General features: G+C 54.3%; 1 protein-coding gene and 1 long non-coding RNA gene across 20 annotated transcripts in view; both read left to right on the top strand.

The window, feature by feature from the left end:
- Positions 1-3,595, top strand: part of ANKRD11 (ankyrin repeat domain 11) — a 179,891-nt gene extending 176,296 nt beyond the window's left edge. For 14 of the 19 annotated variants that reach the window (XM_043599904.1, XM_043599908.1, XM_043599905.1 and 11 more), the window contains 3 exons: positions 1,065-1,178; positions 1,362-1,527; positions 2,738-3,595. In XM_043599904.1, coding sequence (XP_043455839.1) covers positions 1,065-1,178; positions 1,362-1,527; positions 2,738-3,405 — 948 coding nt within the window. In that variant the 3' untranslated portion in view covers positions 3,406-3,595. The remainder of the gene's footprint in view (positions 1-1,064; positions 1,179-1,361; positions 1,528-2,737) is intronic. The other 5 variants (XM_043599914.1, XM_043599913.1, XM_043599915.1 and 2 more) reach the window with 3 other exon arrangements.
- A 4,662-nt stretch (positions 3,596-8,257) lies between these two features.
- On the top strand, positions 8,258-22,748 carry LOC122494610. The gene is made up of 3 exons (XR_006300217.1): positions 8,258-8,269; positions 8,387-8,388; positions 22,629-22,748. It is a non-coding gene; the product is annotated as an uncharacterized LOC122494610 (long non-coding RNA).
- Positions 22,749-23,982: the final 1,234 nt, after the last annotated feature.

The following is a 23,982-nucleotide window of genomic DNA, read 5'->3' as shown; positions in this document are numbered from 1 at the left end:
TTTTGGGCCTGTCCAAAAACACTGCTGTCTCCTCGGGCCTCTCCTGTCCCCTGGCCAGCGTGCGCGCCTGCTGCACCCCAGGCTCACGTAGCGCTGCACGGACCCCTGGGGCTCTGGGCAGCTTTCTCAGGCTGGCCGTGTGCAGACAGCACTGGTTCCGTGGTTTTTAAGACTCTTTATTTGCACATCAAGGGCTTTGCGTTCACTTACATGCAGTCTTTAAGAATTGATCATAAATATAAAAAATAAAAAAACTTTTAAAAATGAAAAAAAAAAAAAAATTGATCTTAAAAAACTTTCCCCACTAGGGGTGACTGGGGTCAAGAGTTTGAGCCCCTGCATTGGGCGTGGAGCCTACATAAAACTAAAAAAAATTTTTTTAACTTTCCCAACTGAACATAGTACATATAAAAAACAAGATTGGTCTAGAGCAGAAAGAGAGTCTACAACCCAAAGGGCTGGGGCCTCAGTGATCACCGTGGGGGCTCTGTGCCTCTGAAAGAACCAAGGGGCTGGAAGACTTCCTGGGCTGCTTCCGAGCCTGAGGACAGTGAAGGCCTCTGCCCTGCCGAGCGTCTGCGGTGGGGCCTGCGCTCCGCTTCCCGAGGCCGCACCACAGACACTGTGACGTTTGACGGCCTCCCGGGACACCCAGGCCGCGGGGGCCAGTGAGACCACCACCCTCCGTCCTGAGGCTTTACCTGTTCGTGAGCCCGTCTGTGGGCGCGGGGCTACCGTGCATGAGGACAGGGACGTGAGGTTGGCGCCCCGGCCAAGGCACCTCAGGTCTCTTCAAAGAGAATTACAGACCGAAGAGACCAAAGCATAGCCCTGCCAGCCTCACCATGCGCGTCCCCGTGACTCCCAGGGAACGCGGTAGGGGCCGGGGACTGAGGGCACCCATTTGTTTGTGCCCAGCACACATCCCCGCACCCCCCCCACCACCACCACCACACAAACACACACTCAGCGGCCTCCTGGGGACACGCCAGCCAAGCTCCTCACGGAGGGGCGGCAGGGGGGTGACACGGACCGTGGGCTCCTCTTGACTCTTCCCCATCCAGCGTCCGCGCCTCTCCCCTCAGGGCGACGAGAACAAGTCCGTGCGCGACCGGTTCAATGCGCGCCAGTTCATCTCGTGGCTCCAGGACGTGGACGACAAGTACGACCGCATGAAGGTGAGGACCCTGTGCCCTCCCCCGCCCGGGCGGCAGCGGGGGCGGGGGAGGGGGCAGCTGCTGCCGGATCCCCCGTTTGCAAGTGACAGTGTCAGACCCCGTGAGCCCGGCTGATGCCTTCAGGGAGCTGAGGTCTCCCCGCCCCCCATGTTGCCTCCTTAGAGTGTCTTCCCTCCTGTCCAGGTGTGCGGGGAGCAGCTCCTGTCACCAGCTGGCGGTCAGACCTCTGTGGGACCCCACCTTGAGCCCTCCTCAAAGGTCACAGCACACACCCATCACCACTGCTCTGGACGTGCTGACCAGTGCAGCAGCCAGAGAGCATGGGTGGGAGCTAGAGAAAGATTAGCAAGTAAGAAGCGAATCCCCACGTGCAGGCGCTAGGGCCGCCCACAGGGCCGTCCACAGGGTCGCCCGTGAGAGCCAACAGACTCGGCGGCACAGTGGGCGCCACCCCGGGGCAGCTCCAGGAGGCAGGGCCTGGGGAGGGGGGGGCACACCCGCCGGCCTCCCTGGGGCTCTAGGGGGCTGGGGGAAGGGGTCCGGAGCTCTCCATCCTCCCCGTCCCGGGGAGTCCGCTCTTGGAAAGGAGGACCGTGTTTCCCGGAGGCCGGCCTTACCTGCGTCCCCCTCCCTCGCTGACCCGTGACCGCGGTGCCACAGCAGCGCACGCACCTGGGAAGGTGCTGGCGTGGGGGTAGCCAGAGCCCAGAGCAGAGAGGAGCCCGCTCGGCGTCCGCGGTCTCGGGCAGGTCCCGGGGAAGCTCCAGGATGCTGCCGCACCAAGTCCCGCCAGCCGGGCCCGCAGGCTGCACGGGGGGGAGGCTTTCCTAGAGCAGACGGGAGTGGTGACGACATTTTAAGATCGGTGTTGGGCGATAGAAACGCCACACGAGCCCCACGCCCCGGATGTACAGAGAACTCATGAAACCAGGGAGAGGCGAGGTGGCTAGAACGATGAGCCCAGCAGGTCGAGTCCGCACGGGCTCGGAGACGTGGCCCCGGTGCAGCGTGGGGTGGTGTCTTTCCCGAAGACCAAAGACGGAGCGCTTAGAGCCCCTGTCGCCCCTCCCCGCTCCCTTCCACACACTCCCAGCTACTTTAAGGCCAATTAGAGACGGCGATTCCCCGCCGTGCATGCGCTTGCGCACATCTGAGCAAGCGAGACGCGCTGTGACGTCAGACTGCTCACGTCCGCTTCTCTGTCCGTGTGTGCTGCGTCCGTCCCAACCCCCCCTCGGCGATCCCGTCCGAGTCCCCGTGTCCGCTCTCCCCTTTGCCCCCCAGCGCCCCGGATACGGAGCCGCTACGGCACTGCCCGCGAGGACCTGCTGCCGGGGTTCAGTGCCCACAAGTCCCCAACGCTCCCGGCCTAGGTGACGCGTCACCAGCCGTGAACGAGCGCAGAGTGACACTGTCGAGATTCCGCTGCAACGCCCGGGGCGGGGGGCGGGGGGCGGGGCGCTGGGCCTCGCGCCTCCGACTCCCGGGGCAGGGCGCGGGGCGGAGGCGCGGGACCGAGGCCTCGCCTCGGCGCCCCTCACCTGTCGCGTTTCCCGCAGACGTGTCTCCTGATGCGGCAGCAGCACGAGGCCGCGGCCCTGAACGCCGTGCAGCGGATGGAGTGGCAGCTGAAGGCGCAGGAGCTGGACCCCGCCGGGCACAAGGCGCTGTGTGTGCACGAGGTGCCCTCCTTCTACGTGCCCATGGTCGACGTCAACGACGACTTCGTGCTTCTGCCGGCCTGACGCCCCGCGGGACGGCCACGCGGGACACAGGCGAGGGCCGCACGCGTCTGCCCGGCGCCGCTGCCGAGGCCGGGCGGTGCAGGGAGACCTTGTCCCTCGGGCGGGGACGTCCAGGGAGAGACCCCGCACTTGGCCCCTCCCCCCGGGAGCTGCCGCGGGAGCACGAGGAGACGGCGGCCTCGGGCTCGGCTTTCCGGGCGGCTGCACGGGCATTTCAGGAGCTGCAGGACGGATGTCTTTTTTACAATTTCCTGTTCCATTCTGATCAACTAAAAGAAGGAAAATTAAGGCGGCCACCCCTCACGGACAGTGACCTCCGGGTCGGAGGGCGGGCTGCGATACTGGGGCCGCCCGCCCGCTGCGGAGGGACACAGAGCCGGGACTCTCGGGTTGTGTTTTTAATGGAGTCAAATCCACGTGGTTTGTATATTTTTTCCTTTAATCTTGGGCATTTTGTTTCTCTTTCTGAGAACATAACTTGAAACACTACAGAGCCAATAATCATATAAAAAGTGTACCCGTAAACGCTGTACAGTTTTATACACATTCACAATGTACTTTTGCTGCCTTCTAGATAATTTATTTTGCAACACATTACTGCACAGTTGTAAATAACTTATGTACTGTAACATCACTTCAGTTATGTGTAAAGAAATAAATAAATTAATTAAATGCTCTTTGTACACGACAGGCCCTCTCCAGGAGGGGCCGACATGCGGGACCGACGGGGGCTGCCCCACTGGAACACCACACGGTCTTCAACTACGTTGCTCCCCAGTTACTACCTTTTTTTTTTTTTGAAACTAATTTTTCCCTTTTCCGGTCTTTACTGGGTCCCAAGCCCCACCCCCACCAAGCTGCACAGCTCACAGCGGGGACAGGGATCCCTGAGCCATCATGTCCTGTCCCCCGGGCAGCCAGACCTGGGCTTGGGGACAGAGAGGGCCAACCCACCTCCCCCCCCCCCCCCCCCCAAAGGAAACAAGAGTCACTCGCTCCTGGGGCAGCAGGTCCCGTGCTGTGTGGCCTTGCAAAGACCATCGTCCGGCTCTGTGCCCAGAGCAGGAGCTGCCACCCTCCCCCGGGGGGGCTGGCAGGTTCCCCAGCGACGCTGCAGCTGTGCAAGGGTCCCGACCACTGGGACCCCCATGCTGCCAGAACCAGCTCAGAGGACAGGAGTGGGAGGTGTGCGCCCCGCCCCACGCCCCTCTGGCAGGAGATGCTCGGGGATGAGACCCGGCTGGCCCAGGGCCGCCTTCTGCACAAGGCCTCCCAAAGTGGCTCCTTCCTGAGGCCGCCCTCACCGCACTGGCCGCCCGGCCCCCAGCACGCAGGGTGCTGTGGACACGTGGGTGTGGAGGTGCGGGGTGGACCTCCTCACGCACGCCCTGGGCACATCACGTGGCCTCCCCTCCGCCTCCTGTACCTGAGCTACGGAGGAACACCCCGGCGGGAGCAGGCGCCCAGCCCCGCAGGCCTGCGGGCCGGGCGGGGGGTGGGGCCAGGCCCTCGCCGAGTCCACGCGTGGGACGGAGGCGGCGGGGGAGGTCGCCCTCTCCCTCCATGGGACTCCCGGGCCCCCCCTCGTGTGCTGGCCTGGGGATCGGGGAGGGCAGAGCCTCACCGCCTCCTGGACACGAATCAGTTTTCTGGTCTCAGAGCCGGGGCCGCAGCAGCGCGTCCCCGCAGCCCGGCGCTCCCGTGCGGAGTCTCGGGGTCGGCAGCTTCAGGCCCTGACCTGCCGGCCGTGCGCGTGCGTGGGGGGCGAGGGAGCGTGCACGGGCCAGGCGCAGGGGGCCTCGGAGCCGTGCGGCGCAGGTCGCGGTGGCCCTGCGGGCTCCGGCGGGTCCGCGCGATGCTGGCCCAGTGTCTCCTGGGAGCCGCCCCGTCCCCATCCTGCCGCAGAGGCATCCGACCCCCGTGCTCCTGTCCGGGCTGCGAGCGCAGGGGTGAGCACAGGGAGACCCTCAGTCCCCAGAGAACGTTTGTAAGTAAATTCGAAGAACAGAGGCTGGTTGTGGTTTGCTCCCAGCGTCCACCTGTGTCTGGGCAGGAGTCGTCCGTGCGGGTGTTTGCAGAACCCCCACTAGTCCAGAACTGCACCTGGGGCCCCTGCCGACTGTCCCTGAGGACTGTGGCTGCAGGTGTGGGTATCCGGGGCCCCTCAAGAGGGTCCGGCCCTGGCGGGAAGAAGGCAGCGCTTGGCCCAGGCTCGGACACGGATGGGTGACTTCCCTACCAGTCACAGCGTCCACCACCCTGGAGCTCTGAGCCTCTCAGAACCAGACTCAGGTGGCAGCACTGGATGGGGGCCCAGTGCCCCCCCCCCCCCCCCCCAGTGCTGCGGGCCAGCGGGGCCAGCACGCCTGCTCGGGGCACACGGCCCTTCCGTCCCGGGAGCGAGGGCCTGGGTTGTCCCTGGCTGAGAGGGGCTGCGGGAGGACACCGTGTTTCTCTGACCCGCACAAGGAAGGTCAGGCACCTTATGACACAGGCACTGGCCGCAGCCGGCCCGGCTACTCGCTCTTCCAGACCCAACAACCCACTTCTGGTCACACAACCAAGAGAAACCCATGCATATGGGCAGAAACAGCATCACTGAAGACCAAACGTACCGGGGGGAGCGCGGGGGGGCAGGGTTGCCTGGGGCTCAGTCAGGTGAGCGTCCAGCTTCCTCTCTGGTCACGATCTCACAGTTTGTGAGTTCGAGACCCCCCGTCGGGCTCTGTGCTGCCAGCTCCGAGCCTGGAGCTGCTTCGGATTCTGTGTCTCCCCCTCTCTCTGCTCCTCCCCTGCTCAAACTCTGTCTTTCAAAAATAAATAAAGATTAAAAAAAAAAAAAAAGAATAGATTGCCCACACATAAAGCAGTGCTTCTCGACCTCGGTACTGCTGACCCGTGGCCCTAGGAATCTCGTGACCAGTTTCCTCCACGTTGTAGGGCGCTCAGCAGCACGCGCGGCCTCCACCTACCGATGCCGGCAGCGCCCCTCAGAGTGGTGACCGCCACCGTGTCTGCGCGTCGCCAAACGTTCAGGGGACGGGGCGAGACCACCCCCGAGAGCCGCTTACGGACAGCGGCGAAGGCGAACGAAATCCAGCCGCGGTGCACCTGGAACCGCATGGCTCTGCTCGTCTGAAGTTCACCAGAACAGGAAGGCAGAGCTGCCGTGCGAGCGGCCAGCATGGGCCACCGCGCAGAACCCCCGGGACGCGACGGTTGCGGGGGCTGCCGCTAGACACCGATTCCTGACCTCGGCACTGACTAAACGGGGAGGCTCCGTGACCACTCACCACAGTGAATGTGTTCTGTGCGTCTTTTGTTCCGTTTCACAAGTAAGCAAATTCTTAAAGAAAGACATGTCTGCATTTTCCCCAGGAAGCCAGGATGATATTCCAGAACATACTTTAGAAAACGGGGTGCCAGATACCAAGTTAACATGGCGATCTGAGCCTTTACCTTCCAGTCAAAATCCCCCCAAAATGAGAAAGGCAGATGACAAATTCAAAGGAGTCCCGGTCTCTCACAGATCGGAATCTCAGACAAATGAAAAAGATGAAAGAGGGCGAATTCACTCATCCGATGGAAAACAAAGCAGGGCTTCTCGAACAGCAAAGACAGACCTTCAAAAACCCCTGTAACAGCAATAAGAACATTGGAGCGGGGCCAGGGGAGGCTCCAAATCGACAACCAACACGGTCAGAACCCTGGAGATTATCCAGGGCTCGTTACAATCCAAGGAGTGATTATTCTGGAAAAACAGCTAAATCTCTGCAGCAAGCCGTGTGTCATTTCCATTCCCTTGTTTCCATTCTCGGTCCAGCTCCACGGTAGTCTTGAAAACCGGCAACCCGGCAGGATCAGAGGGCTCGGACTGAGTGTGGGTCTCCTCGGGCGTCCCCCATCTCCAGGACACTGTCACCACTGGACTTGTCCGGCAGCTCCCCGGAAAAGCCCCATTCCTGGAGCTCACTGTGTGACCAGACTCAAAATTCACCCAGTGGGAAAAAGCCGTTTCCCCACAAGTTGTGTCAAAAGCGATCAACAACAGCTGCCTGAGATGATGACACCGGGGACAGCAAACGAGCCCGGCCACAAACTCGAAAAGCAAGGTCTGGGGAATGAGATGTCCATGGTACGCCAACCGACTCTGGACCACGTTCCTAAGGGTCTAGAAGGCCACGTGCACGTGCGGGTCTGGGCACAGGCTCAGGAAAGAACTTAGAACGTCCAGTTTTCTCACTTTTGGCTAAACTTGAAGCCTGTGGAGGCAGGAAGCGGAGGCCGACGGGAAGCGAGCCCCAACCCGACAGAAGAACCTTTGGGGAAGCGTGGGGGAGACTCGCTGGATCAAGGCTTTTAAGGAACTTGCTGTCCCATCACTAGCTTAGCAGCAAGCTCACAGCACGAAGACAGCACTGCCCTCATGCGACACAGAACTTAGACTCCACAGCACCAGTCGAGGAAAGTCACTGAGCAGGAAGCAGAAGCTGCAGCCAACAAACAAAGTAAAATAAATCTGGGGAACTGATTTCCAGAGTCACCATGTTATATTATTTAAAATATCTACTTTCAGGGGCGCCTGGGGGGCTCGGTCGGTTGAGCGGCCGACTTCGGCTCAGGTCATGATCTCACGGTCTGTGAGTTCGAGCCCCACGTCGGGCTCTGTGCTGACAGCTCGGAGCCTGGAGCCTGCTTCGGATTCTGTGTGTGTGTGTGTGTGTGTGTCTGCCCCTCCCCCACTCATGCTCTGTCTCTCTCTTTAAAAATAAATGCTAAAAAATTTTTTTTTAAGGCAAGAAACTGGGAATTCGGCAGTTGAAAGTGCAGGAATGGAATCTGAGTGAACAGAAAAGGACCTGAAGATAAGTCAGTTGCGATTATCAAATTGAGGAACGGGGGGGAAAAAAAAAAAGAATGAAGGAAAATGGACAGCGTTTCGGAGACCTGTTGGATGTGATCAAGTGTTCCAACGTATGCGTCCGGGGGGTCGCAGAAGGAAAGAGAGACAGGGGGAGAAAGACGGGTAATTGTCCGCGTCGACCGGATAGGCCACGATGCCAGAATGCGGTCAAATGTTATCGACTGCAAACGCTTCTGCGAGAACGAAGGTGGGTGTCAACGGCTAGAATCTGAGTGAAGCAAATGGCCGTCCGTAAAGCGGATGAGGCTCGAGCAATCAGCCAGAGGCCTCGGCGGCAAGTGTCCCCCAGGGAGGAGGGAACTCTCCAGCAGACCGCTTTCAGACCAGAACGCGGCACCCGCTCTTCCCCGGTGTCCAGCCTGCGGCCTCACCCGAGATCCCGGACTTGGCAGGCTCCGCAGCCACGCACACCGCTCCTCCGAGTCCGTCCCTCCGCCCGGCCGCCTGCCGTTGCGCCCGTTTTCCTGCAGAACCCCGATGCCCTTGGCAAAGACTCAAGATCCAGCTTTTAGGAATCACGTTCAAATAACGAAGAGAAGTCGTGTCTAAAGAATTAATATGACGGGACTCAGAGAATGCCACTCACAAAACAGAGGATACAGATAAAGAATTTTTTTAAGATGAAAATTGTTGAAGAGCGCCACAACTGAATTTGAGCCGGGGGAAGGATCCACAAACTTGAAGACAGGTGAAGTAAGTTGGTCGTGTTTATATCTTTATAGGTCTATCTGCATCCAAAGTGGGGCTCGAACTCGCGACCCCAAGATCAAGAGTTACAAGCCCGACCACCTGAGCCAGCCAGGTGCCCCCGGCTGGCTTAGCTGGCATAACTGCGAGAAAAAAGAGAAAACAAAACCTGAACAGAGTCTCAGAGACCTGCTGGGTGCTCTCGGGCGCGTCCGTGTGCCCTGGGGGCTCCTAGAAGAGCAGAAACGGGCAGAAGGCATATCCGAAGAAACGCTGGCCCAAATTCCTCAAGTTTGACAAAAAACAGTAACCTGTATCCAAGAAGCTCAACGAACTCCAAGCAGAGTAAACCCAAGAGATCCACACGTAGACGCGTCATCATCTAACTGTCAAAAGCTACAGAAAAGAAGCCCTCGAGAGTGGCAAAGGATGCCCTTTGAGACGCGGGAGGGAACACGGCCCAAACTGCTCAAAGACGACGATGGCGGTGAGCGACCCCTTCCAGGAAACGGAGAAATCAGGACGTTTCCGGATCAACAAAGCCAGAATTCACCGCCAGACCACCCGCCCTTCAGAAATACTGAAAAGTGTCCTTCAGGCTCGATCAGGAAACACCGAATAGTAACTTGAATCCGCAGGAAGAAATAAAAAAAACCACTGGTTTTCGTCATAACTGATGAACCGGCCAGATGCCCCGCAACCTTTTTTTTTAATAGCTCAAAATTACAGTAAAATGAACAGTAAATGGAGTACCAGAAAATGCCTAGAACAAAAAAGAAGGTAGCAGTAGAGGAAGTGACGAACAAAACAGATTTGTGACCGAAAACAGCAAGAATGTCGGAGGGTTTGTCAGTAATTCAAGTGCAGGTGGGTGAGACTCTCCCGGTAAAAGGGACAGGGTGGCAGGCCTTACCTTCCTAATTATGGCTCAACCACGCGCTACCTCCACGGGGCTCCGCAGAGCCCGTCGGGCCGGAGACGCCACACGCCGGGGGCCCGGCCCTTCCCGAGCGGTCGACAAGCACCCGGAGACCCACCCGGAGACCGTGCACAACGCCGCGAACCAGCCGGGCGTCCAGCGGCCCGGCCGCCGCCGCAAAGGACCTGTTCTCAGGTGCAGGCGGAGGCTTTTCCGGGAGAGACCCTAAGTCGGCCGTGAAAAAGCCCCAGAAAATTTTAAAAGGCTGAGATAATACAAAGTATGTTCTCCAACCACAATAGAATGAAATCAGAAATCGGTAACGGGGAATCTGGAAAATTCAAAAACTATGTGGAAACTAAGCACCACGCTCCTAAACAAAGAAGAAATTACAAGGGAAATTTAAAAATACTTTGAGATAAATCAATAGGAAAAAAATTGAGCTCCCACACCACACAGTTAACGAAAGTGGGGGAGGGGCGCCCACGGAGGCGGAGTGAGGAGGGGCGCCCACGGAGGCGGAGGGGGGAGGGGCGCCCACGGAGGCGGAGGGGGGAGGGGCGCCCACGGAGGTGGGGGGGAGGGGCGCCCGCGGAGGTGGGGGGGAGGGGCGCCCGCGGAGGCGGAGGGGGGAGGGGCGCCCGCGGAGGCGGAGGGGGGAGGGGCGCCCGCGGAGGGGGAGGGGGGAGGGGCGCCCGCGGAGGGGGAGGGGGGAGGGGCGCCCGCGGAGGCGGAGGGGGGAGGGGCGCCCGCGGAGGTGGGGGGGAGGGGCGCCCACGGAGGCAGAGTGCTTTTCTCAGTAGAGCCACTGAGGCTGAGGCAACCAGGAGGGGCCCGGGCTGGGGAGAGGCTTCGGGAGCTGCCCAAAGGCCGCGAGGGGTGCAGAGCGGGGGGGGGGGGGGGGGGGGGGGGGGGGGGCCAACTGCAGCTCACGGTGCGGTTCACCCGCGAAGTGAGGCGGAACACGCCCTCCCCCACCTCTGTGGGACCCACGGAGGGACGACAGACGCGCTGGAGTCGGCGGAAGCAGGCGCCGCGGGTCAAGGTCGTGAGCGGCCCGAGGGGGCCCGGAAAACACCAGGTTCTGGAGTCCTGCCGAGCCAGCCCGGAGCTTGCCTTTGCCAGAAAGCGGACAGAGAGAGGGGACGGCAAAGGAGAAACCTTTTCTTCCGGGGATAGGAACTAGGAACGGAAGGGGAGCCCCCGATGCTCCTCGGATTCTCGTTCCCTCCGTCGGCTCGTCGTCTCCGGCCCGGCAACTCTGCAGCAGCACTGGCGCCCCGGGTCCAGAGCTGGGGGTGGCACCGGGGCAATGCTCTCAGGAAGGAAAACGTCCTCTGCCCAGAGCAGCTGTGACACGGAGAGGGTGGGGCCAACTCCCAGGGCTGTCTTCTCCACTGCCCCCTGCATCGGCCTGAGTTCGCCCCCAACAGCCCAGGTCCGGCCAAGTTCGTGGCACAGCGGGGTAGCCAGAGGCCCGTTTCGGCCCAGAGGCTCAGAGGGGGGAGGGGAGAGAGACGCACGGAAATAAAGAACCAAGAGAGAAGCTCAGAGGCGGGAGGCGGTGTTTGAGCTCCAGGGCGCAGCCCCACCCAGGCCCCACGGAGCTGTTCCTCAGGAGCACACCACACACTGTGGGGACAGGACAGGCCCGCCCAGGTCACAGGCGGCCATCGGGGACATCAGGCTTTGAGAGCTCAACGGACTTTGGAAGCACGGCCCACAGGAGGCAGGCGGAGCCCAGCCTGACTCCGTCCAGGTGGGCGGCCTGACAAAAGAAAAGGCACCATCCTCATAGTTTGGAAACAAAACCCAGGATCCCCTAAGCCCAGGATACGAGAACAAATTCTTCAGCATATGAAAAGCACAAACATTTCAGTCCACACGGGAGAAGACAACCACACATGCCGATCCAAAACGGCATGGATGTTGGAAACACCTGACAGACACGTTAAAGGAGTTTTACGCAAATACTCCCAGGAAGCATTCCTTCAACGACCGTTAAAACAGAACTTTGCATAAAAGAAATAGAAGAGACAAAGAAAACCCAAGTTGAAATTTTAGAACCGAAAAATAAAGTGAGGAAAAAACCCTCACCACACGGACAATAGCAGAAAGGGGAGAGTCAGCAACCTTGAAGACAGGTCCGTGGAGCCTTATTCGATCTGAATTACAAAGTGAGAAAACACTTGTTACTTATTTTTTTCTTGAACAGATCTTCAGTGTTTGGGGGACACCAACAAAAGGTCTGACATTCAGGTCACTGGAGTCCCAAGAAGGAAAAGAGAAAGAGGAGGGTGGTGAAAAACACTTCAGGAAGTAAAAGGCTGAAAAATGTTCCAAGTTAGGCAAAGAGAAAAACCTATGATTCAAGAAGCTAAGTAAATCCTAAAGAGAATAAACCCAAACAAATCCTAATCGAACTACTGAAAACTAAAGAAAAAGAAACAAATGTCTGAAAATGAGATTACGAAAACAACCTCATCTCCAATAGCTTCACAAAGAATAAAATGCTGAGGGATTAACTTAATCACGAAGGTGAAAGGCACGCAAGTGAAAACTACAAAACAGTGTGGAAAGAAATGAAATTAAACCCAAGTAAACGGAAACACGGCCCATGTTCACGGACCGCGAGGTCAACGCTGTTCAATGTCAGCACCGCCCAAAGTGATCTGCAGATTCGGTACCGTCTCCATCGATGTCCTAAGGACAAGTTTCTTCGCGTAAATAGGAAAACCGTCCTAAAACTCGTATGGAACCTCCAGGAAACCCAAACAGCCAAGAACACAGCGGGCGCACTCACACCGCCTGCCTTCAAAACCACCCCAAAGGTGCGGGGATCACGGCAGCGTGGGGTGGCCACACAGACAGACGCGCGGGCCAGTGGGACAGGAAGTCCGGGAACAGACCCTCGCACGGGTGGCCAAACGACTTCCGGCCAGCGTGCCGAGACCGTGCGAGGGGGAAGAGGTCGGTCTTCTCGGCGCCCGGCGCTGGGAAAACTGGGCGTCCGCGGCCCAGAGCACGCACTTGGACCCTCCCCTCACACCATCACGCAAAAACTCGCTCCAAGCGGATCAAAGACCTACACGTAAGGCCTGAAACTGTAAAACCTGGAGGAACACGGAGGGCAAAAGTCTCGCGACACCGGATTTGGTTATGATTTCTGGACGGGACGCCAAAGGCACAGGCAACAAAAGGGAAGACGGACAAACTGCACTTCATGAACATTTTTTTTTTTTTGCATATAAATAAATTAGGTTTATTGCTGAATTTTCCCATTGACATTATAGAAAAAAATTTAAAAACACTGAAGTTTCACAAATTATGGCAGGCCAATAGTTTTAAACATCCTTTATCAAAAAAAGCACAAAAGTGACATTAGAAATATTTGTTGAGGGAAAGCAGAGCATCTGACGGCAAAGAAGTACAAGTCCAGACAACGAACGGCACAAACACAGCACTCACAGGGCCGTCGCCACCCAGAAGTCACTGCCCGCGTCGCCATCTAGGTTCCGTTTGAGACGCTGCACACGGCCTGTCAATTAGCCTGTCCGGGCCCCGCCTCCCTCTTGTCAGAAAGGAGCCGCTGCTGGGATGAAGGAGGGCCGTCCTCCGCCCTGCTCCCCGAACAAGAAAACGGTTCACACAGAGATGGCTTTGGCGCTTTAGCCCTTAACCCTGCCCCGAACCACGTGACTTGAAAACTGGGTCCTCACGTGATGTTTTGTGAACGTCACATCCTGTCCGCACTTTTCTTAACCTACGGCACATACGGTAAGATTCTCTGATGCCGAAACAAAACAGGTCAGGCCTCCGTAGCAACTCGTTCGGAGAGCTTTCTTCTTAATTCTCACCGCACAGTTACCACCCCGTTTTTGTTTCGGCTCCCTTCTCGGCCTGACTTAAGGCTCGGGCTTAAGGCGAACGGTCGAGTCTTGGCGGGAGTCTCTTGAGGCCGAACACACACACCTGCTCTCTCCTTCGCCCCGTCGGACGACGTAGCGTCTTGTCCGGGTGATCAGAGACAGAGACACACGCGCACATCCAAGGACAGCACCCGGAGCCAAGGCGGCTGTCCCCTGCGGCCCGGACGGCGTCACCGAAGCGACGGGGGGGAGGGACACCGGCGGCCGCTGCAGGAAAGCCCTTCCCGGCGCCGTCCGTGGGCCGGACCGCGCAGAAGCCTAGCGGCTCCAGCCCTTGCGAAGGAGACGAGAAACCAGTGCCACCGCGGAAAAGCCCTTCCTCTCTAATCTCAGCTGCATCTGACAAGCAGACGTCAACTGATGTCGCGACGACCCCTAACGGAGACGCGTGCCTGTTTCGCACCCGAAGGGAGGTGTCTCAACTCCGTAAAACTCTGCCAAAACCCACCCCTGCAAATCCCGGGCACGACGCGGCAGGAGCCAGGGCGCAAGCCCCAACGACGGATTCCCTCCCACCACCACTTGCGCGGCCTGAGCTGGTTTCCACTGGCCGAGGGTGACCCCCCCCCCCAAAGCGGCATGAAAACCGGAGTCCGCCGTGACCTGCCGAGTGTCCGCTTTGACGTTAACACGGCACGCTCGGCGGCGCGGGCGCCTCCTTCCGCCGGGGCCGGGCACCTGCGGCGCCCAGCAGCTCGGAGCTGGGAGAGCCGTCCTGCGCCGACCTCCACCGGTTCGTCGGGGCCGCCCGAGACGTCTTCTCTCGGAGATGCCTCGGATCTCCCCAGACCACCGCTTTCTTTAGCTGAGCTTCCCACGCTTAAGCCACAACTCGGTAACTTCGGCGAGACGCACGCCGTGGCCCGGAAGTAGAGTTCTCGGACTGATGTCCCGCGTCCCTCGTGACAGCTGTGCTCTGAGCCGCGGCCACCAGGTCACCACCGCCAAGCGGCAGAACTCGAATCATAAACTGACACTTTCTCTCAGGGCAGCCACGGCTCCCGACGGCCCCGCGCGGCGCTGACCTTCAGGAGCATTTGTAAATGTCGTGCCGCCAAAGACACTGTCCGCGGGGTAAAAAGGCAATCCGCGGGACGGGAGAAGACACCTGCAAATCGCGCCTCTGTGAGGGACCACCCGGGGTATATAGGGAACCCCTAAAACTCAACGACAAAAACGCAACTCAATGCAAAAATGGGCAAAGGGCTCGAATCCGCCTTTCGCCAAAGAGAACGGGCTTCACTGTTGAGCGGGTACGGAGTCCCGTGTTACGAGGCGAAAGGGCTCCGGGGACGGGTGGTGGGGACAACGTTCTGACTGTAGTCAGTACCACTACACTGTCCCCTTAACAGTGTTTAGGATGGTGAACTTTAGGGTATGTGGATTTTGACACAACCTACGAAAGAAGAAAAACGTACGTAAAATGAAAACATTTATGTCACACGGAAGCGAAAATCATCTCAAGGAAACGCAGGCTACGAGAGCCATTACAAGAGGTCCTGCAGACAGAAGGAAAACGGCGTGAGACGGGAACCTGCATCCACGGAGAAAAACGGTTTCCGGGACGTGAACTGCACGGTTAACCACAGAACACCGATCTCACACCTTGGCTTAAAGCACAACTGCCTGTTTAGAAAGGAAACATGCCTCATGGGCACGACAGCACACACGACATGAGACCTACAAGAACAGGGACAGGAGCACGGGAGAAACGGCCGCGCGCCCCTGTAAGGTGCGTGCATGAGAAGCGACACCCTGTCACTAGAGGGCAGGCTTTTTAACATCTTAACATTACCTGCTTTTAGCCGTATGTTAAAATCCCCAAAGCAGAGCACAGAGCAACGAAAGTATAGCTAACATGACAACAAGGGAAATAAAGTGAATTCATAAAAACGATCCCAAAGCAGAAACAGAGGGAAAACGAACAAAGAGACGGGACGGACAGCGTGGCGACGGACTCAGTCACATCAAGTGTGAAAGTTCCCAACATCCCAACCAGAGCAGAAACTGTTAAACGGGATGGAAAATCAAGACTCGACTCTACGCTGCCTACAAGAATCCACTTTATGGGGCGCCTGGGGGGCTCAGTCGGTAAGGTGTCCGACTTCGGCTCAGGTCATGATCTCACGGCTTGTAGGTTCGAACCCCACGTCGGGCTCTGTGCTGGCAGCTCGGAGCCTGGAGCCTGCTTCCGATTCTGTGTCTCCCTCTCTCTCTGCCCTTCCCCTACTCATGCTCTGTCTCCGTCTCTCTCTGTCTCTGTCTCTCAAAAATAAACAAACATTTGGGGCGCCTGGGTGGCTCAGTCGGTTGAGCACCGGCTTCAGCTCAGGTCACGATGTCACGGTCCGTGAGTTCGAGCCCCGCATCGGGCTCTGTGCTGACAGCTCAGAGCCTGGAGCCTGTTTCGGATTCTGTGTCTCCCTCTCTCTCTGACCCTCCCCCGTTCATGCTCTGTCTCTCTCTGTCTCAAAAATAAATAAACGTTAAAAAAAAAAAATTTAAAAAAAAGAAAAAAAAAAAAGAAATCCACTTTAAGTAGAACACAAGCAGGTTGAAAGTAAAAAGACGGAAAAGATAAACCGCACTAACGCTGGAGGCGTGATGTGGGGTTTACAGATCCATTTTTCAAATTCAAAGGAATAAAGTTTAAAAACTCAAAATATCCTGGGGCCCCTGGGTGGCTCAGTCAGTTGAGCCTCCGACTTCAGCTCAGGTCGTGATCTCGCGGTTTGTGGGTTCGAGCCCTGCATCCAGCTCTGTGTTCACAGCATGGAGCCTGCTTGGGTCTCTCTCTCTCTCTCTCTCTATCTCTCTCTCCCTCCCTCCCTCCCCCACTCGTGCACAAAGTTTCTCACAAAAATAAATAAATTTTTTTTTAATTTTAAAAAGAAACAGATGAACAAACGACAAAAGACAAGAAACACACTCTTACAGAGAACACACTGGTAGCTGCCAGATGGGAGTTGCAGGGGGAGGCGTCAGATACAGGCTGGAGGGGCGAGTATCATGATGGGTGCGAGCGAGCAAGGCAGGAACTGCTGAATCACTAGATTGTACGCCTGATGCCAACAATACTGCACGGTGGTTTTCTTTTTTTTTAGTGTTTTTATTTATTTTTGAGACAGAGAGCACGAGCAGGGGAGGGGCAGAGAGAGAGGGAGACACAGACTCTGATGGAGGCTCCAGGCTCCCAACTTTCAGCACAGAGCCGGACACGGGGACCGAACTCACGGACTGTGAGATCGTGACCTGAGCCGAAGTCGGCCGCTCAACCGACTGAGCCCCCCAGGCGCCCCTCGCTGCGTGTTAACTACACTTAAATGAAAACAATATACAATCTGAATAGTTCTACATCTGTTAGACACTGGATGTGTAGTTTTAAATATTTCCATTAAAAAACCTTCTGCTTCCTGATAGTTTCACTGTCGAATACCACCAAACACTTAAGAAAGATAATAATACAAACTCTATAGAAAATCTTCCAAAAAAATCGAAAAGGAAAGAATATTTTCCAACCCACTCCATGAGGCCAGTGTTATCCTATTTGGATATGCTACGTATCCAAATAGCCCAGAAAGAGGCAAAGACCAACCATAGACCAGTATCCCCGATGAACAGGAAGACAAAAATTCTAAACAAAATTTCATAAACCAAATTTAACAATCCACTAAAAGGATAACATATCATTACAAAGTAGGCTTTATTCCAGGAGTACAAGGTTGGTTTGACATTCTAAGTTAACCCATGTCATTCACCACGTTAACAGAGTAAAGAACAAAGTGATAACCCTATTAACAAAGGTTAAAAAAAACGACAATCCATGTAGATTCAGAAAAAGCTTTTTACAAAATCCACCGTCTGCTTGTTTTTTACGTGTGTTTAAGTAATGTCCACACCCACAACCCCGAGATCAAGAGTCACACACTCTCTGACTGAGCCAGCCGGGCGCCCCCCCCCCCCCCAACACCCAGAAAACTCCCAGAAAACTTGAATGAAAAAGGAATTTACACGCCCCAAAAAAGAGCCTCTATGGCAAAGCTACAGCTAACATCATATTTAATGGTGAAAGACGGAATGTTTTGTCCTAAGATCAGGGCTGAGACAAGGATACTCTTTCTCGCCCCTTCTGTTCGGCGTCGCACAGGTCAATCCAGCCCTAAGAATAAGGCAAGCAAAATAAAAGGTCACCAGATTGCGAGGCAAGAAGCGTGACGGTCTGTATTTCTAGGCAACATGGTCGCCTACTGAAAAATCAACGCAACCGTTTGACAACTGCTACCGGATAGAAGATCAGTCTGCAAACCGCCAGCATACTTCCCGCGCACACACCGCCGCGCAAGCTGACGCGAGTCAACACGAGCCACTGCTTCCTGTCCGTTTTAGAGAGAGCGTGCGCGCAAACTGGGGAGGGGCGGAGGGTGTGGGGACAGAGGGTCCGAAGCGGGTTCTGCAGCTGTCGGCACAGAGCCCAAGGAAGGGCTCCAACTCCTGAGCCGGGAGATCGTGACCTGAGCCGGGCTGGAGTGTTGACCAAGAGCCCGGGCGCCGCGCTGCTTCGCATTTAGCGGAACGGCCGAAACGACGACGACGAGTGTGCTCGCACCGGGGCCAAAGTGCGTGCCGGTGAGGGCGTGGAAGAAACGCCACCCGGCGAACTCGTGGCGCAGACATAAAACGGTGCGCCGACTCGGAAAACGGGTTTCTCAAAAGAAATTGCAGCACAAAAAAACGGTGACCTGAAAGTTCCAAAACCCCATCGCTCCATCGCGGCAATGGTTAAGCTAACAAAAACAGGATCAGCCTCTCAGAACTCTGGGATCCAGCTTAACGTGTAACAACCAGGAATGCTCAAAGACATAAGCCCCTGAATTTGGGTCACGGGGTGTAGGCGGAAACCATCTGGAGGAGCCCTTTGGGAACTCTGGAGGCCGGGTGATCAATCCGCAGCAAGTCTTGATGCAGGGTCCAGGCAATTTCGGTGCAGCTCCGCCTTCCGCACGCGAGCACCCGCCACCTCGCACCCCTGCCGTGGGGGCCCGCGCTCCCGGAGGGGCGCGCTAGACGGGCGTGTGCAGGGAGGACCTGATCCCCAAAGACAGGGGTGCTGGTTGCTAATGGCTGTTTTTGTGACTAAAGGGCCAGAAAAAGGGACGGTGGTCACGATTTAACACTCCGTGGGCTGAAGTGGCTTTCTGGAGACGTAAAGAAATCGTATCTGTTTTCTGGTGGTGGTGGTCCCCCCCCCCCCCGCCCCGTTTTGGGAGCCGCACGTTTAAGGGAATCGTCAGGTCGCTGGCTGACTGCACAGCTAAGAGGAATCTCAGCGGCTCCCCCGCCACGAGGAACACACACTTGGCAGGGATCACCTGGCAAAGTCACAAATGGACAAATCCAGCCTTCGAGAAACGGCAACCTTTAAAAAATGCGCAAAAATGACCCACAGAGTTACCACAGCATGGTTCCCAAAAAGCCGCTCCCCGAGAAAAAATTATAAAACAGAAAGAAACCGGAAACTTTGTCTCGTTCATAAGGGAACGTCTTTTGGCAGAAACTATCCCTGAGGAAGCACAGACGTCGGCATCATCGTAGGTGTCAGGCAAACTGTATTCACTATGTTTTTATTTAATTTTTTTTTTTACCGTTATTTATTTTCGAGACAGGAGAGACAGAGCGCAAGCAGAGGAGGGGCAGACAGAGAGGGAGACACAGAACCCGAAGCAGCTCCAGGCTCCCAGCCGTCGGCACAGAGCCCGACGCGGGGCTCCAACCCACAAACCTTGACCTGAGCCCAGGTCGGATGCTTCACCGACTGAGCCCCCCAGGCGCCCCAGTATTCAATATGTTTAAAAAGTGTGGTGAAGGCCGTGACGGTTGGTTTTTTTCTTTGTTTTTTTGTAATCCAAGTACCAGGCTTAGGCTTTGATCCCGAGGTGTGCACTGCAAAGCCAGCTACGCCCCTAGATAAGAAACCAGGTTGCTTCCCCTGACGGAGGTTCCTTTGTTTTCAAGATCTTGGTTGATTTGGGGGGCGCCTGGGTGGCTCCGTCGGTTAAACGTCCGACTTCAGCTCAGGTCACGATCCCATCTCACGGCTCACGAGTTCGATCCTCGCGTCAGGCTCCGTGACAGCTCGGACCCTGGATCCTGCTTCGGATTCTGTGTCTCCCTCTCTCTGCTCCTCCCCCGCTCGCACTCTTGTCTCTCTCCCAAAAATAAATAAAACATTAAAAAAAAATCAAGATCTGCCTGACTTTAAAGTAAGTAAATAGGTAAATAAGTAAAGATCTTGGTTGATTGTGAAAACTGACCATTCGAGCCACTTATTTTTTTCTCTTCCTGCACTTTAATTCTAGCTTTTATGTTTGAAATTCGCCAACAGTGAGCCCACAAAACCCTGCCGTCAACCCCGAGAAAAGCGGAACCGCAGGCCCGGGCATGTGCTCTGTCCGCAACCCTGCCGTACGGGCCCCCGGCTGTTCTGTGTCACTTCCAAGTCCTGTAAGTGATAAAATTTTAGGTTTTTCAAAGTTTCCTGACGGTTATTGCCGAAAGACATCTTGCAATCATAGTGCGGACCACGAGGACCGGTCCTACCACAATACCGGCTATGGACGGGCCGACACGGCACCAGACAATCAACCAGAGGAAACCACGGATAAAGGGCTGAACTAAGTCAGGAAAACGATGTGTGGTTAAATGGCGACATTAATAAATATTTTAGAAAGGAACCAAACAGATTCTGAAACTACAAAGTACAATAACTAAGATGAAAAATTCACTAGAAGGGGGTCAGTGGATTTGAGCAGACCCGAAAAAGAATCCGCAAACTTGGAGACAGAAGAAATTATTCAGACTGAGAGGCAGAAGGAAAAAAGGATGAGGAAAAATGAACAGAGCCTGAGAGACTCTTGGGACCACAAAACACAGCAAGACATGCATTACAGAAATTCCTGAAGGGAGAAAGGAGCAGAGAAATATTAAAGAAATGGCCCCAAACTCCCACATTTGAGTAAAAAGAGGAACATACGAGTCCAAGAAGCTCAGTCAACTCCAAGCCAGATAAACTCAAAGCCAACCCAACAAACACGAGTCAGATGGCCGAAGACACGCCGGAGAGCGGTGGGAGAGAAGCGAGGCATCACGTACAAGAGACCTCGGGAAAAGTGACAGCCGACTCCTGTTCAGACACCATGGAGGCCGGGGAGCAGTGGGAGGACATTTTTCAAGTCAGAAAAGAACTGTCAATCGAGAATTCTGTATCCGGCAAGATGGACCTTCAAGAGTGAAGAAAGAATGAAGACATTTCCAGAAAAATCAGAGCTGCAATAGTTCATCACCAGACCTGCTCCACAGAAGCGCTATCAGGGGTCCTTCAGGGTGAAACGGAAAGACGCTGGACAGGAACTCCAAGTCGTGAGTAAAAACGAGGGGCACCGCTGCCTCAGTCGGCCCGGACGCCGTAACAAGACACCACGCTCTACGTGGCTCAAACCACATTTATTTCTCTCAGTTCTGGAGGCTGGGAGGTCTGAGCTCCAGAGGCCGGCAGGTCTGGAGAGGGCCCTCTTCCTCGCTCGTCTTCACACGGTGCAGAGAAAAGCATCCCTCCCCTGTGTCCTCTCACAGGGGCAGCAATCGCATCCCGAGGGCTCTACCCACAGACCTAATCACTTCCCACAGGTTTCGCTTCCAAATACCAGACGCTCCCCAATACACTGGAAGTTAGGGCTTCGACGCGTGAATTTGGGAGGGGCGCAATTCAGCACGGAGCACGGGGTGAAGGGACTCGCGCAGCTAAGTATAAAAACCAGCATTACCACGTCCTCTGTGGTTTTAATTCATTTCTTGTAGCATTTAATAGGCAAATGCACTAAGTCATTACAAGTCGATGTTAACAGGCACACAAGCTACAGATGTGAATTGTGACGACAACAACACAAAGGAGGCAAAGAGATGTATAGGACAAGTGTTTGTAGACTTTTGAAACTAATTGGTATTATTCATACTGGTGTGTTCCAGGTTCAGACCAGGTTGTCACGTTAACTGTAATCCCTAAGGTCACCACTAACAGATAATGAAAACACACATAGAAACAGAAAGAAGGGAATTAAAATGGTATAGTTTTCAAATCAACAAAATACAAAGACAGGCTGTGATGGAGGAGCTGAGAACTAGCCAAACACATCTAAGACCAAAAACAAGCGGCAGAAGTAAATCTATAAGAAACTAGGGTGCTTCTACGAACATCCAAGTGGAATATAACTTAAAAGTTGTCACAAGAGGGGTGCCTGGGGAGCTCAGTCGGTTCAGCACCAGACTTGGGCTCGGGTCATGATCTCACGGTCTGTGGGTTCCAGCCCCGCGTCGGGCTCTGTGCCGACAGCTCGGAGCCTGGAGCCTGCTTCGGGTTCTGGGTCTCCCTCTCTCTCTCTGCCCCTTCTTGGCTCACACTCTGTCTCTCTCTCTCTCTCTCAAAAATAAATAGACATTAAAAACAATTTTTAAGAAGTTGTCACAAGAGTCAAAGAAAGATATTACAGTTAATCTTAAAAAGGAAAGTCCGTCAAGGAGATATAACAACCGTAAACATATAAACAGAGAAACAGACAGTTCTACAGCAATAACTGGACGTTTTAGGTCCCCAGTTCCATAACAGATTGAGCAACCAGACAGAAATTTCAATAGAAGACTCGAACCCATAGGCTAAGCAGACATCTGTAGAACGTCTCACCCAACAATAGCAGAATAAACTCTCTTCTCAAGTGCACATGGAACACTCTCAAGGACAGATCACTTGTCAGGCCACACAACAAGCCCCCCTAAGTGTATTATTTTTTTAATTTTTTCCCATCATCAATATTTATTGAGCATTTACAGTGTACTAGGCACAACAGAGCACACAGAAAACATTGTCCCTGCTCTCGGGGAGCTTACATTCTAAAAGAAAAAAAAAATACACCTCTTTTAAAATGGTATTTTTGTTTGGTGTTTTCTGCGAGGTACTAAGGAAATAGTCCGTAGGGTGAGCTTTGGGTATAACTTAGCCCCATCATTATTTAAAGAGAGGAAAAGGAAGGATTTTAAAGGCAGACAACGACAGACCATTCAGGAAAGCTAGGGTTTACAAGGAGATAAACACAATCTCATCAACTAAGGAGAGATTTGCTGCGGTAAATAGGATGAGGGAAATAGTTTGTGGGAGGCAAGCAAAGGAAGCAAGGGGTCCTCGGACATGGAGTGGAGCCAGAAAAATCATGCGGCCTTTTGTCCAAGTACACGGCCACCAAAGTAGGAAAGGTTGGTGACAAGACAGAAGGCTAAAAAAGGTAATCCTGTACACCTGACAAATAGAAAGAATAAAGATCAAAGTTGAAGGCAGGCTATAACAAGATCAAGAAGTCCTTAAAAACAAAAGTGATTCGGAAGCACAAAACTTAGTTAATGCTACCCAATGTCATGATGGGCCAAGAACAAGAACATTGTGGCTTCCTAAGTTAGAAAATGCCATATACCAAAATTTTAAATGGAACACGGTACTTTTTTCCCGATCAATCTCCCGTCTGGAAAAAAAAAAAAAAAACCCACAAGGAGAAATATGGGACATGGTGGTTGGGAACAGTAGTAGTTACAGTAGTAGTATTTTGTTGTTACGATAAACTTTGTACTTAAACTTGGTAAAAGCCCATTAGCTGCCAACAGGGAATAAGGAAAAAATTTCCAAAAATGTACAATCTCCTCTAGAGAAGTTTCAGAACCAAAAGACTAATTTACACGAAAAGCTATAGAGAAAGTAGTTGAAAAGTCCATTCATAAACTTTTATTCCACTTATGTGAACTTAATACACGTGTTCGTAACAATTATGCTTGGATTGTTCGTGAAAATTTCTTAAGACATTGAACAAAGCGAGCCATCATCTCAAGTTATTTCCCCGTTGACTATTTTTACAGCACATGCATGTTAGGCAAGTATCAAAAAAAAAAAAATCACAAAAGCAAAAACAAAAACAAAAACAACCCTAAAAAAAGTTAAATACATGGGATTTTTGTTTTGCTGCTGGGCTTGATATACATAAAGTGATGGACATCAAGCAGTTCATTTTTACTGCATCTTTACTTGCACATTCGTTCTTAGGTTGCCTAAAACATTTAAATACAAATACAACGAGTGTAGCAAAAATAATGAAAGCAAACAGCAGGTAACTTTACAAATGATGGAATGTGAACCGTTTCTGCCCTCATCCAGAGCAAATTGGGTCACAACTGAAGGATCACTTCTGTAACTGTAGTCAAAGGTGCGCACATTTGAGCATGAGGACGCCACAGACGCACACGGTTCAACGTGTAATATCTACGGGACGCCCATTTCCACTACAGCCCCGTAAGTGCTCCAGACCTTAAAGTACCCACAAAAACTACACCTGTATCTGCAACCGATTACCCCTTTTGTTCGCCACCAGGACAAACCGATATGTAGGCAGTTTTCTTTGGTTAGACATGGAAGCAGTTTTAACACTGGCCCTTGTGAAGCCACGAGGTACCAAAAGTACTATGCCAAAGGTTTATACTAGTATAAAAATTCCACATCCCCATATTGGCC

Source organism: Prionailurus bengalensis, chromosome E2 (genome assembly GCF_016509475.1).
Source record: "Prionailurus bengalensis isolate Pbe53 chromosome E2, Fcat_Pben_1.1_paternal_pri, whole genome shotgun sequence".
NCBI classification, from domain to species: Eukaryota; Metazoa; Chordata; class Mammalia; order Carnivora; family Felidae; genus Prionailurus; species Prionailurus bengalensis.
This window is presented reverse-complemented; position numbering and strand designations above follow the sequence as displayed.